This window comes from Pinus tabuliformis, chromosome 7 (genome assembly GCF_031772625.1).
Source record: "Pinus tabuliformis cultivar Carrire ecotype Pingquan chromosome 7, CPIR1, whole genome shotgun sequence".
Lineage (NCBI taxonomy): Eukaryota > Viridiplantae > Streptophyta > Pinopsida > Pinales > Pinaceae > Pinus > Pinus tabuliformis.
In genome coordinates, this window is record NC_142293.1 from 2075698990 (window position 1) to 2075714647 (window position 15658).

Here is a 15658-nt window from a genome sequence, read left to right on the forward strand (position 1 = left end):
AAATAGATGTTGTAGTCTCCAACAATCTCCAAGAAACAATTTTGCAAGAAGAAATCATGAATTTTTATTCATGAACAATGTTGAATGTTTCAAGTGTCATAACATTGGGCATATGGCACGTGATTGTAACTTAACATGGGCCTTTACACAAGCTAGACCCATGCAAAAGAAGAAAGTTACACAAGTATGGAGAAGGAAGAAAATACAGTCCAAAAGTCCCTTGAGCTCTCGAGCCGATCTAAGTTTTTTTTGAGAAGATTCTGCCGAAAGAAGATAATGCATACACTAAAGGGGAGCCTGTAATTTTTTATCATTATTGTTGAAGTTTATTAATAGTCATTCTTTGATGAAGATCTTCGTATAAGGAAGAGATATGGAATTAAATCTCCCATGAGAGCAGAGAAGGAGCAGGTTGCTGATATTCTGACCAAACCATTGGATCAGAAAAGTTTTGAGTTTTTTATGAAATGTCTGGGTATGATTGAACTCCCAACAGTTGAAATTAAAGAGGAGTGTTGGAATGTAATTTCAACTGCAGCAACAGTTGAAAAGAAATTGCACCTTCACGTGCAAACAATCCCAGCAGTCCATCTGTCTTTATTCCAACGTGTATTATTTGTTTCGGCTTATTCACGCCACCGCCATAAGTGTCTTTTCGCCCTTTACCTGTTTGTATTCCCAAAGGAGGAGGAAGATCAGATCTGGGCTCTGCGCAATAACTGGTCACCTACAGCATTAAAGAAGAAGCATGGCCGAGAAGGAAAGTACTAGCCTCGAGCTAGCCGCAGCATTTATCAGTCTTGGGTTTCCACATAACCGACTCAAGAAGCACAGCAGAATGTCAAAAGATCAGATTTGTTCATTATGTGCAGCAGAGACTCTGTCAGAGAGTTGAGGCGGTTGATGGATAAGTTATGACCGCTTCCTGCACTATATATATGTGTAGACACAGCAGTGTAGAAAACAGAGAGATAGAGAGCAAAGGGGAGCACGCAGCAGCGTGAAGTTTTGCAGTTGTTCTGTTGAGAAAACAAAGGCAATACGCAGCAGCGCGTATGTGCTAAATGAATGCATACATAGATTGAAAGTTCTTTTGTAAAACACAGCAGTGTAGAACAAGAGAGCTTTTTTTGTATTGCACAGCAGTGCTGAAATTTTCTGAGATAGTTGTTTTGTGGAACTGAAGCGTTCCTGTTGTAATCGCTGTCAAGAGGAAGATGCTCTTTAGCATAATATTTTGTGAAGATCCCTCTACGTGAGAAAGACTTATTTTATCAGTTAGTTTATCGTTCATAAATAGAAGTTTTTTTTTGCCTCTTGCTGTTACACCATAAGTCGAAAAATAATTAACGTCAAAAATCCCTGTTGCTGTTACACCGTAACTCAAAAAATACTTGACGTAAAAAATTTAGGTTGCTGCAACACCACGAACAGCGTTGCTGCAACACAAATTACAGCAACTGAAAAAAAATTGTGTTGCTGCAACACCGTTTCCAGAGAACGAATTTTTCTGTTTTTCTGAGTTAAAAACAAAGTATTATTTTGATCAGTTTTTGATCCTGAAGCAAAGTAGTGTATTATTTTATGCTCTGTTCTTGTGTATTTGAATTATCAGAAAACAGAGTATTACTCTCTGTTCATATTTTTGTTGTTTCGGAATTTATCAGAAAATTCTCAACAGTGGAAACAGAGGATTTTTCCACTGTATTTTGTTTGGAATAACCAGAAATTCCCGACAAGTTTAAGGACAATATGATGATTACAAAAGTGACAAACAATGGGAGCACTTTATTAAAATTTAAGCATAATCTAAACATTCTGGTTAAGACGTTTTAGTATTCTGTTCGCGTCTCTGATTACATGGTTATATGCGAAGTTATCTTCCTACATTTGACATGTTGCAGCTGTCATCGCTCCACTCCATTCCTTCGCGTTTAGTTGATACATCCCCATTCTGGATGCCGTTCTCCTCTGCAATTGAAATACAATCCTTATCCTCCTCAACTTTGATAGCCTCTTTGAGTTCCGCCACTACCTCACTTACAGTCGGCCTACGTGACGGTAAAGCCTGAATACATCTCATCGCTATTTTGGCAACATTGCTCACAGATTTCATGTCGTAACCTCCACACAACCTCTTGTCTGTCACGTCTATTATCTTGCCACCATTTTCATCGGTCTCTAGTAGATACGATGTCACCTGTAAATATGTCACGCCAATACTTATTGTTAGTCTCTAGCAGATGCACTACGAAATATTCTGTTAATGTTGTTAAATATTTATATTTTGCATGATTGGTAATAAGGCTCCTTACCCATCGAACAATGTTTATTTCTTCTTCAGGTAAATTTGTATCTATGGGTGCCCTACCGGATAATATCTCTAGCAACACCACTCCAAAGCTATACACATCACTCTTCTCCGTCAACATTTGAGTGTTGAAATATCTGTGAAAGTTTGTCACCAACAAAAATTAACAAATACGGTACGATTGCCTCTACTCATCATAAAAAATATTGTTGCAGAGTAAGTTACATACTCTGGATCCAGGTATCCGAATGTTCCTTTTACTACAGTGGTAACATGAGTAGCCTCCCCATTAATTGTCATCTTTGAAACGCCGAAATCCGCCAATTTTCCATTCAAATTGCTGTCCAAAAGGATGTTGGGGTCTTGACGTCCCTGTGAATTATCTTCGGGTTGCAACCCACGTGCAAGTATTCCAGGCCTTTGCATAGAAATCCAATTAGATATACTGTTACTTAATGATTGACTCCTATTTTACCGTAATCAATACTGTAAACAATGAGCGTTAAAATAAATAGTTACCCTGCGCTGCATCTAAAGCTATTTTGAGCCTTCTTTTCCAATTTAGATCCGAATTTTCTGCACGGGGACCTGGAAAGAATACAAGAACCAAATGCGTGTTGGTTACATTGGCTATTTTACTGAATGAAACAAACATATTTTAGAGTAATATAATTTACTATAAATGGCAGCAGTTAAATTTGATTCTGGATCTATTCAGTATAACTCTTACCATAAAGGTGTTCTCTTAAAGTCCCTCCTGACATGTGCTCGTAGACCAACATAACTTTATCGGTTTCGTTACAGTAGCCCAATAAAGATACCAAGTTCCTATGGTTTATTTTAGAAAGAAGATCAACCTGTTCATGAGATGCATATATAATAGTTAAGGGTGCAGACCAACCAAACACTGAGATTCCTAGATTGGACACAAAGATAACCATATTCTATCTGAGAATTACTTCATTCAAGAATTCTTGAATTCCTTGTCGGGAGAACAGTGAGAGCACTTTCACAGCGATAAGTTTTCCTTGGGGTAATTTGCCAAAGAAGACCGATCCAAACCCCCCTCGTCCGATCTCCTGACTAAAGCTTTGTGTGGCAGCTATCATCTCATCTAGAGTGAAGGCACGTGACTTTGTTGCATTTGGCACCATATTCATCGAGTGGTCTGCGTTCATGCAAGGTACAGTTAATAATAGTAAAATTATAACCATGTTTCATTTATGGAGTACACTCTAACTATGTCCATATTATAATAATGATATTTGTAATACTTACCGTTATACAAGAAATGTTTTGGATCCTTTTGGGCCGCACTGCTTTTGGTAGCTACTCGCTCTTTTTTTATGGTCAACTTTATATATTGATCTATTATCAACGCGATGAATAGAATTCCGAGTACAACTATCAATTTCGTGTTTTCATTCTTGTCTTTATCCTTGTTTTTCTTCTTGAGATTACATTCCCTCGTACCCACCCGTAGGTAGGGGTTTCCTGAATAACTGCACACCAGAAAAAACATATTTTTCCATAAACGTCATGCAGTTGAATAAATTAAAATTTTAAGTTGATTCATTGTCATTTTCTGTAAAATTTCAAGTTAATTAGAGATTGAATTCGATTCACTGTTATCATATGTGGCAATTTATAGTATAGAAAATATGAATGAAAATAAATATTGAAGCTGTAAATTTTAAAACAAGTTGTGTCTGAGCATGAGAAATATAAAATCGGATATTATTACCTGAGTTTCAGCGAACAATTAAGGAGAAGTTGAGCAGGAAATACACGGCTGAAATTATTGTTTTCTATATTTCTGCATAGAAGTTAAAATCATTGATTTATTGGTTAATTGTATTTTATTTTGAATTTGTTTTGATAATTTGTATTTTATTTTAAAAAAAAAAAAATCAAATGTTCTTGAAGATTTTTTAAATCCAATAGCCAGTCAACATTACCATTCAGTTTATTGTTTTGTAAATATCTGCACAGTAATCAAAGTCAATTTTAGTTTTGTGAAAATGTAAAGCCAAAATAATCCACAAAAAGAAAGTTTTGTTTCAAAGATATTTACAGTCGCTCTAATTTGGTTAGATTGGCCAAATTTGGCATTGGTCCAGTGAAATCATTATCGTCGAGTGACCTGTTAATTTTAACACAAATAGGCAAATGCATAGATGATTACTGCAAAATATTTACAAATTTAGTAATTAATTCTATTTAATTTTGAATTGAAAAAAAAAAAAATTGAAGAGAAAAAAGTACGCGTACAATTCTTGAAGAGATATTAGATGAGATAGCCACTCGAGAGTACCAGATAGGTTATTGTTTTGTAAATATCTGCATAGTAACCAAAGTAAATTTTTTGTTTAATGAAAATGTATAGCGACAAAATAACCTATTATATGAAAGTTATGTGGGAAAGTAACTCACAATCGCTCCAAATTGATTAGATTGGCCAAATTTGGCACTGGTCCTGTGAAGCTATTATGGTCAAGTGACCTGTTAATTTCAACACAAATAGGTAAATGTTGCACAGATGAATGTTCACAAAGTACAAATTTTACTAATTAGTTTCATTTAACTTTGAAGAAAAATAAAATAAAAAAGGTTAAATAGAAAACAGAGAAAAGGAGCAAGCGTACAATTCTCGAAGATAAACGCTTTGATAACTTAGCCACTCAAGATCACCATTAAAGTTATTGTTTTGTAAATATCTGCAAAGTAGCCAAAGTAAATTTTTGTAGAGTGAAAATGTATAGGAACACAAGAACCTACAAAATGGAAGTTAGAGTGCCCAAAGAAACTTACAGTCCCTCCAATCTGGTTAGATTGTCCAAATGGAACAGTGATCCTCCGGTTAAGTGATTATGGTGAAGTGACCTGCTAATTCCAACACAAAATGGTAAATGCAGCACATATGATTATTTGGTGGTATCGTATTGAAACGAATAGGTAAATGCTGCACAGATGATTGGTGCCTCATATAATATTCAAACGCAAATTATGTTCCCTTGAAAAGCCAAACCAGAGTTCTATATTCCCATGTGGAAGACTTATAAACAGTGAATACTTTTAACACACCATCAAGAATATTCATGTTTCTATTATCAAACACCAAGACATGGGCACAGTTTATAATGACTATTAGTATTTGTGGTATTCTCCGAAGGGATAGTTAGAGGTTACACAGAGATAAAATAGAGGTCCAGTTTTTGCTTACAGATTAACCAATGCAGTCAACTTTGCAAAATCGATAGGCCACGGTCCTGTAAGATTCCTTCCCGACAAATCTCTGGCAACAACAGTATCCTCGTGGCATGTTAGATTTGGCCTCTATGCCTCATGATTTCACGATTTCTGCTGTAAACAAATCGGAGAATTTAACTTACATTTCAGAAATTGTTACTCCGTCGAAGGTGATATCACAGCCAATTCCGTCCCAGGGTACCAAATAGCAAGGATCAGGAGAAATCCAATATTTTATGTCAAATCGACTTTTGATACCGTTAAGATGGTCAACTGCAGTTTGAGAAGCTCGTTAGGCATTGAGTTGTAAAATCGGTAATTTACTTGTGAGAAATTTAGTGAGGGCAAGTCTCTTACTCTCATTAGAATATGTTGGCGGGTGTGATTGAAGTAGCTGGTAATACTCCAAAGCGTTGATCATAGGAGGAAGGGTAGACTCACTTCCCTCAATCAAACTAAAATAATTTGATATAGGAGAGGATTGGATTGTAACCTCTTGGGCTGAATAATTTGGCACCAAAGTATTGATTTCAGACTCTTCACCATTTATCTTGACTGAAAATGATCTCGATTCATGCATATTCAGCGTCTCGAGCTCTGCAAAATATAACAGCAATAATGCTCGGTCTGTACCCGAATTTTCCCGATCGAAATATTTCCAATCTTCCAATGGAATGGAGGAGTTCGAGCTGTCTATGACCCACGCAGTTTGCAGGACAGCAGCTGGAGGAAAGTCTTTGGTATTGTTTGTTGAAATAGGTCTTTCTGAAGTTACAATCTTATATGGATAAGAATCTAACATCAATGCGTCGATTGGTCTGCGGTCGAAATTGTCGTGAGGATACCTGCTCAATCAACCACCAAAGCTATGCAGGTCAATCATTAACCGAAAAAATGACAACTACTCAACTGTATTGAAGTCTTATCGCAGGTAGAAGAGCGAGATTTGAATTTATTACAATTTATTCTTCTGCCTTGATTTCTATAGGTAAATATAAACAAGTTTCAAAATGTTCACCTGACCATCGAATTTCCACCGGTATCGTATCTTGATAATGTAAAGAAGATTGTTCCTGGCTGAGCGTCTGTATACATGCCATGTTGGAGCCTCCTAATCTCGATAGCAGAGATAAAGGGATCATCATCAGTCTCGGAGGTTCTGACAAGGCAAATGTACAACATTCTGCCTTTGGTAACCAATATATTTTCGTAAAACGTTGGTGTATCCTGATATACTCTTACGTTTCGCGAAGCCAGCATATCCACTGTCTCAATAGAGAAAGCGAATTCATAAAAGTCGCCAGCATATCCACTGAAATTTCCCGTGGCAAACCATAATCTTAAGAGGTGAGGGACATCAGGGGCCACAGGCAACTGATAGCAAGACTTGTTAAGAGGTTTTGGGAAATAACGCATTGTGTGCAAGTAAGAGCCATAGGCTTCCCCTATGTCTGCTGACTCACCAACGTCTATGTAATGAGCATCAGTTACCCATGTTATATTGTTTTCCTCCGTGGCATTTTTTTTATCTCCACAACTGATACTCAGAAATCCTGCACACCACCAAAAAGAGTAATGAACAAACCAACATCTTGCTGACCAAATATGAAAAAATATGTTCGTTGAACATTATAAAAACAGGATATGCCCCCTTTGTATGCAGCATTCGGAGGATGTGATACACCTTTTATTGAGGTGCCCAATTGTTACAGAAGGATGTGATACACCTTTTATTGCGGTGCCCAACTGTTACAGAAGTCTGGAACACTGTCTTACATACCTTGGAGATTGAGGTGCCCAATTGCTACAGAAGTATGGGACACAGTCTTACATGGATTGGAATAATGATTCATTGGAGAAATGTCTCAAACTCTGGTTTGAGACATATAATGAATTATGAACATTAACATTTTATATCATATAGGGTAGTTAGTATTGTAGGAATAGTAAGATATTTGAACATATAAGGGTGGATGTAAGGACTCCATGATGGTGTTCTGCTATGAAGGCATCAGTCTATGTGTTTTCCCATTGCTCTCTGGCTGTTGGGGTTTTGATCCCTTTGTTTCCTTCTCCTTTTAGGAGGCTGTCTCCTTTTTCCAAAGTTCTGTAATTTGCTGCTTTCTTCGTTATCTTTGGACATATGTTATTTAGGTGGATCTGTTAGGGGCTTTCAGGATCAAATCTTAGGACATTTTGGCTTCTGGCCAATGGTCATTCCTCTGCAAAACTGTCGGGAGTTTTGTCATAGCTCTCCCTTTTGCCTTATGTTCTGTTATATGTCCTTTTATATTTTCTAAATATAAAAATATGCTGGTTTTTTTCCTCTGGAAAAAAAGGGTGGATGTAAGGACTGCACTGTTGGGGATTGTGGTCTATTTCTTATAAATTGGTCCCAGTAAAACTGTTCAGAAACAGAGGAAGGTTAAAAGAAAGCACGTGTGGCAAAAGTTTCTGGTTGGTTTTTCCTATGGTGCCTGTTTTATTAGACAATGTTGTTGTGGTATTTTCATAGTCACCAAGCCTGGCTGCTATTATCATTTTTGGTGGGAGGGAGATGGGGTACCAACAATAATGCGGAAATCATTGCAGTATGGGGTGTTCTCTTCACTGCAAACTGGCTCAACATCAACGATCTTCAGGTTTCCTGGAATTCTAAAGGCTCCATCGATTGGGTCAGAGGGCTCTCCGGATTCCACCCTCCCTTGTTGGAAAATTGGATGAAGTTCGCACAGTGAAGCGAACCTTTCAGCACATCTCCTTCAATCACATCTACACGAACAGAACCTCATTGCGGATATGCTTTCGAAAAGAGGAGTTGATTCAGCTCCAGGGGCCATTCACTCTGCTGCCTTTAATCATGATTTCAGGACTGATTCTTTGATTTTTTTACTAAAGTTTTTGAACAGACATCTGTATTTTTGGTCATCTATTCCTTATTTACAGTTTCATATACATTATCTATGGTTGATCGATATCTGCTGAAGGATTAGCTTTTTGATAAGATCAGCTATTTTATTTTCAAAGCATATATCTGCTGTTTTTTTATATGTTTCTAGATTTTCATGTATCTACTTGGAACAACATGATCTGATCAGAAAAAACAACTATGTAACCTGATTCTTCCAACATTTTTCCTTCTTAAAAAAAACAGGATATCAAACGACGATTATAAAAGGGACGGTGCTAAAAGTTAGACGAAACGGAAATACTTCAACGCAACAGGTAAGAGCGCACTTAGTGAGCCCTATGTTCCATTACATACCTGGTTGGGCAGTAATGGCAATGAATAAACGCAAGAGCACAACTACTGTGCCACCCCATTTACCATAACTTAATTTCTCCATCTGTCAACCAAATGTTTGCACAGCAGAAGGATTTGGACTGATGGTTGTTTGACGTTGAAGGTTTTTATCATAGGCTTTTCCGCTCGGCCTTTTCTCCCAAACTGTGTTGCTATCCCTCCTGTATGAGACCTCACAAGACCGAATGACTCCACTGAAGGTGTCTTTTTCATAATGAAGGAGAGAGGAAACTTCCCGCTTTTGTCGTTTGTAGTTATCCAATCCAAAAAACACGCGTATTGACTTTAACCTTTGTCTGTACAGACTTTCCGCTGTCAAATCCATCATTGGTCCCCACTGAACAAAAGCATGATCCGGAGACCCGACCCTAGTTAACCTTCGTTACGTTTAGCCACTTTCATTCTGGCCATAACTTTCATTGTACCAGGATTCGATATTGAGCAGACGAGATCGATCTACAGCTGAAATGAGAGGACTCCTTGGATTTAGTTCTGTAGAATTCCTCAGAAAGAGGAAGAGATCTCAATGGAAAGACATTGTGCAACCTGAACGATTTTACGTGTGACTAACTATTTATAAAAGGTTTTTTTTTACGTGTGACTAACTATTTGCTTATTTGCTTATAAAGGGTGTTTTTTAACTAATTGTTAAAAAATAGAAAGACAAATTAGAATGAAATTTACAAACTGAAACTAGCGCAAGCTATACTCAAAGATTGCCTAAACAGTTTCGTTCGTGAATCATCAAATCAGAAATATATAGGTTTATATTCAATTTAGGGAAATCAAAACTATCTCCTACAATCTAATCTAAGACACACACAACCGTGAAACAAACTTTCTCCATTAATTTCGATTGTCCCCCTTTAATGGAGAAATGATTCACTTGCACACCTAAGATCTCCCTAAACAATTCAAATTTAATCTTCCCAAGAGACTTGGTGAATATATCAGCTGCACATTTTCACAGGGGTTACAATATTCAAGAAAAATCTCTTTGCACTGAACCTTTTCTCTAATAAAATGAAATTGAGTATCTATATGTTTTGTGTTTTTATGAAAAACATGATTATTTTCCAACTTGATTGAATTTTGGTTATCGCATTTAATCATCGTAGCATCATTTTGTTCTTCTTTTGCATCATGAAGAAGTCTTCTCAACCAAATTGCTTCACAAGTGGTTGCACATACAACTTGATACTCATTTTGCTAATGATAAAGATACAATACTCAGCGTTTCACTACTCCAAGAAATGGCCCTGGACCCAATATTGAAAGCATACCCAGTGATAGATCTTCTATCGTCCAAATTTTTAGCCCAATCTGAATCTATCACATCGAATATACATAAAGAAGCCGAGAACGTCAATATTGTTGCAATTTTCCATATAGATTCCATACTTCAAGAAGAATGAATCTATTTTTCTCCTCCATTTTATTAATTCAACATCATTCTATGAACGACAATTCATATTCACATATTAGACAATTTGTGTTATGAAACCAGCTCAAGAAAAGATAGAAAAGAAAGATCAACGCCTTAGAATTCAGCCTCTTCGAGGGGGCAACCTCCTTTACATTACATAAATGAACAATTCTTGGATGATACAAATGACAAAACCTCCTTTCTATATATAGGAGTCTAAGGAGTCACAATATAATCCAGCCGACCTAACAATAATAATATAAAGCCACAAAAATAACAATAGAGGGATTCTATGGGGCACAGAAATAACAATATGGGGGTAATAGGGGCACAACAATATAAATAAGGGGTATAACTACAATAGTAATGGGGTAATCACTAGTATTATAGGGACCCAACATGCCCCTCTCCTTCAAAAAAGTGTTGTCCTCAACGCTTGAGCAGTTCTAGATACTTCTGCATAAAATTCTCATCCTCCCATGTGGAATCTTCAGCGGATAAGTTCTTCCACTTGATAAGATACTCCGAAATTGATCGATTTCGTAGCTGTCGAGTTCTTGTTTCTGTGACTGCTTCCGGTTCCAATATAATTTTTCCTTCCTCGTCAAGTTCTGGCAATATTGTTTGAACTGGGAGCTTGTCGCCTATAACCTTCTTTAAACATGAAACATGGAAAACTGGGTACAATCAAGAAGCTGCAGGAAGCTCCAATTTGTATGCCATAGTACCAATCTTTTCCAACACCTTGTATGGACCATAATACTTTGGTGATAATTTATTATCCTTCTTAGCTTGCTTTAGGGACATTTGTTTATATGGTTGTAGCCGTAGGAATACCCAATCACCTACATCCAAACTTCTTTCACTGCGATGTTGATCTGCCTGTTGTTTCATTCTATTTTGTGCCAACACGAGGTTATCCTTTAAGAGTTGGAGGACTTGTTGTTGATGTTCGATGTGATGTTCCACTGCCTGAACCTTAGAATTTTCTCTTAAATATGATGTGATTGATGGTGGTTGGTACCCATAAAGTGCCATAAATGGGGTCATTTTTGTTGCTGTATGGAAGGAAGTGTTATACCACCATTCAACCAGAGGCAACCATTTGACCCATTGTGTCTGTTTATCAGATACAAAGCAACGAAGATATCCTTCCAAACATTTGTTTACTATCTCAGTTTGCCCATCAGATTGAGGATGATAAGATGAGCTACAAGCTAACTGAGTACCAAGACAAGAAAATAATTATGTCCAAAAATTTCCAGTGAAAATGGGATCTCTATCACTTACAATAATCTTTGGGTTTCCATGTAGCTTTTGAACTGTTTCCATAAATGCAGTAGAAACTGTAATGGCTTTAAATGGATGTGATAATGCACAAAAGTGTGCATACTTGGTAAGTCTGTCAACTACCACCATGATGACACTCTTTCCCTCAGACTTGGGTAAACCTGTGATAAAATCCATTCAAAGCTCCTCCCAACGTTGGCTTGGAATGGATAAAGGTTGTAATAGACCCGGTGTCTTAATTGTTTCAACTTTATTTTGTTGGCAAACCAAACATTCCGCCACAAACTTTTGAATATCAGATTTAAGGTCATCCCAAAAAAATTCCTTCTTAACCCTGTGGTAAGTTTTTAAAAATCCTGAGTGCCCCCCCTAAGGGAGAAGTGTGCAATTCCATAAGAATCTTTTGTTTTAGCTGGGAATTCTTATAGAAGTATAAGCGATCTTTGTACCATAACGAATCATTTTTCCAGCTAAATGTATCAGAAGTACTGGAATCTTGTTGTAGCTTTCTAATAAGTGCCCACACTTCTTCGTCATTCTTCCATTCTTCCTTTGCTTTGTTTATCCAATCTGGTTGGATAATAGAAAATGCACACAACAATGCTTCCATATCCTCATCCTTTCTTGAGAGTGCATCTGCCACCACATTTTGCTTCCCTTTTTTGTAGATGATTTCAAAGTCATAACCCAACATCTTTGTGACCCACTTTTGTTGCTCTTCAGAGGATAATCTTTGTTCTAAAAAGTATTTAAGGCTATCATGATCTGTTTTTACCTTGAAGTGTCTTCCCATTAGGTAGGGTTTCCATTTCTTAAGTGCATGGAGTATTGCCAACATTTCCTTCTCATAAATAGCTTTGCTTAAAAACTTTCCCTTGATTGGACGACTTTCAAAAGCAATGAGTCTTTCATCTTGCATTAGAACAGCACCAATTCCATTTCCTGAAGCATCACATTCCACAATAAAGGTTTTTGTGAAGTCCGGTGTAGCTAAGACCGGTGCTTGGCACATTGCCTCTTTAAGATGCTTAAAGGCCTTTGTTGCTTCCGGAGTCCATGAAAATGAATCTTTCTTCAATAATGTTGTTAGAGGTGCTGCTATTCTCCCATAATTCTTAATGAACTTGCGATAATACCCTGTCAACCCAAGAAATCCTCGCAGATGCTTTATGGATGTGGGGATTTTCCATTCCTTAATGGCTTTAATTTTGCTAGGGTCTACCTTAACTCCTTCATGAGATACAATATGACCCAAATATTCCACCTCCTGGACTCCAAAGAAACATTTGGATCTTTTGCATATAATTGTTTCTCCTCCAATAGTTGTAGCACCTTGTCAACATGTTCAACATGATCCTTCCAAGACTTGCTGTAGATTAGTATATCATCAAAAAATACTAACACAAATTTTCTAAGGAATGGTTTGAAAATTGAATTCATCAAACCTTGAAATGTTGAAGGTGCATTGGTAAGGCCAAAAGGCATGACCAAAAATTCATAATGACCCTCATGAGTTCTAAATGCCGTTTTCGGAATGTCTTCAATATTCATTCTGATTTGATGATATCCCGAACGAAGATCCAACTTGGTGAAGTAAATTGATCCATGCAATTCATCCAGTAATTCATCAATGACAGGAATGGGGAACTTATCTTTAATAGTGAGCTTGTTGAGCTCCCTATAATCTGGACACATGCGCCATGATCCATCCTTCTTGTGCACCAATACTACTGGAGCTGAGAAAGAACTTTGACTTGGTTGAATTATACCAGCCTCTAGCATTTCTGCAACCATACGTTCAATTTCACTTTTTTGGACATATGGATATCTGTACGGCCTGATGTTTGGAGGAACACTTCCTGGAATCAGATGAATAGTATGATCATGATCACGCATAGGTGGGAGACCTTTGGGAGTCTCAAATACCTTGGAATGATTGTCCAGGACTTTTTGGAGATCTGGAAAAATAGATGATTCCAATGTGGAAACATCTAGCGAACATAATTGTGCAATTACACCTCTTTGCTCCTTTTTTAGAAGCTTTGTCATGCCATTAGAGCTGATTATCTTTCCTGGTTTCCCTACAATACCCCTTAATTCAACTTCCTTTCCTTCCACAGAAAATTTCATGAAAAGTTCTTGAAAATTAAAAGCTATTGTACCCAAGGATTGTAGCCATTGGACTCCTTGTACAACATCAGCACCTCCCATTGTAATGGAAAGCATTGGGCTAGTCAATACATATTCTCCCATGGATAGCTTGATATTATGGCACTTTCCAGAACAATTTATTGTTCCTCCATTTGCAATCATCACTTGACACTCTGGTGCTGGATATAGGAAGCAATTCAATTCTTTTGCTACCCTACAATGAATAAAATTGTGGGTGCTTCCTGAATCAATCAACACTATTACCTTTTTCTTCTTGATTTGTCCTTCTATCTTGATGGTTTGAGGAGTGGTAATTCCCACCAATGCATTACAAGATATGGTCGGATTTATTTGTTCTTCATCTAGGCTTTGTTCCTGGAATATATCCTCTTCTTTTGACCTTTCTTGCTCCTTTTCTTCTTCCTCTTCACAATCTATGTAGAATAATTTTTTCTCATCACACTTATGACCTTTTGTGTATTTGCTATCACAATTGTAACAAAGCCCTTTTTCTCTTTTTTCTTCCAATTGTTGTGGTGTCAACCTTGTAGGTTGTGGAAGACTATGGGCAACAACACTTCCGTCTTTACAGTTGTGAATGGTATGCTTCCTGGTTTCCATAATTTTGCTTTCCATTTTTCTTGCTAGCCTGAATGCCTTCTCTAATGAATCAGGTTCCCAAAGGCGGACATCATGTTGGATATTATCCTTTAAAGACCCTATGAACACATCAATCCTATGCTCCTCTGGAATATCTTTTACTCTTATGTTCAATTTTTGGAACTCCTCAATGTGCTCCATTATTGAACCCTTTTGTTTGAGACTTATCAATTGGCTAAAAAAAGTGTTGCTTTTTGTATCCTCATAATGTGCTATCAATTCTTCCGTAAAAATTGCCCAAGTGATAAATTGTTTACGAGAACAAAGCCATTGATACCATACAAACTAATTTGGTTCCAAATATACAGATTCCATACGTACCTTTTGTGTGTTTTGCACATTATTGAGATCGAAGAATTGCTCCATCTGTAATATCCATGTGGCGGGATCCTTGCCATCAAACTTCCTCATATCGATTTTTGGAATATGATGATTCTTCAATCCGACATTAGCGTATATGGAATCATGATTAACATGTCTTTTGTTCTCATCATGAGTTTCCTTTAGTACCCTTTCACCCTTAGGGACCATTTCTTGTAGCAACTTATTCATATTTATTTTCAATTCGTCCATGCCTGTCTTCAAATCTATCTTCAAATCATCCATCTTAGCTTCCACGTCAATCATCTTAGCTTCTACGCCTTTCTTTAAACAGTCCATCTTAGCTTCTACACCTTTCTTTAAACCATCCATCTTAGCTTCTACATCTTTCTTTAAACCATCCATCTTAGATTCTATTCCTTTTTGTGCAAGGGACAGTTGTTGCACTTGGTCTTGTAATTTTGATATATCATGTTGCATTTCTTCCTCTTCTTCATGAGTCATGCTAGAGCTTTCAGGTTCCTTACTAGGTGTTTGCATTTTCTTTCCTCGGGACATCAGTTACCAATAATAATTCTCTACTATGCCCTTTGAATTCCTTCAAAATAAATTTTCAAACTAAGCTTAAACAAAAATTTAAGAAAATCTACACACTTTTTTTCACTTTGTAGGAGCTCGATATTGCCTCTGATGTATCTCTGTACTTTCCAATAATCTAGTTCTGAATCTGTGATCTGTAGTAGCCCTCTGTGTCCTCTTTCCAATGCCACAAGTCTGACCCAAATTGGATTCTTCAAGGAAGAGTTATGTGAAATCTCCCACAGTGACTTGCTTTTAGACTAGTTCAATAGAGCGAACTTGTACGGCATGCCACGCATCACTGTTTCAACTTTTGGATCTGAAACTCACATACAAGAAACTACAGTCCGTCCTCTTTCTGCAGCTT

General features: G+C 37.1%; 1 protein-coding gene and 1 pseudogene across 2 annotated transcripts; both read right to left on the minus strand.

The window, feature by feature from the left end:
- Positions 1–1785: 1785 nt before the first annotated feature.
- On the minus strand, positions 1786–4131 carry LOC149256843 (putative LRR receptor-like serine/threonine-protein kinase At5g48740; annotated as a pseudogene). Its single transcript, XR_016266486.1, has 8 exons — positions 4056–4131; positions 3590–3813; positions 3271–3479; positions 3042–3168; positions 2831–2899; positions 2541–2729; positions 2316–2448; positions 1786–2200 (listed from the first exon to the last, which is right to left on the minus strand). The product of XR_016266486.1 is annotated as a putative LRR receptor-like serine/threonine-protein kinase At5g48740 (transcript).
- A 70-nt stretch (positions 4132–4201) lies between these two features.
- Positions 4202–9003, minus strand: LOC149256844 (putative leucine-rich repeat receptor-like protein kinase At2g19210). Its single transcript, XM_089455479.1, has 11 exons — positions 8826–9003; positions 6579–7113; positions 5918–6405; positions 5704–5833; positions 5535–5606; positions 5123–5194; positions 4957–5028; positions 4745–4813; positions 4583–4651; positions 4386–4454; positions 4202–4295 (listed from the first exon to the last, which is right to left on the minus strand). The coding sequence occupies exons 1-11, from the start codon at positions 8905–8907 to the stop codon at positions 4202–4204; spliced, it is 1752 nt and encodes a 583-aa protein (XP_089311605.1). The 5' UTR covers positions 8908–9003.
- Between the last annotated feature and the right edge of the window lie 6655 nt (positions 9004–15658).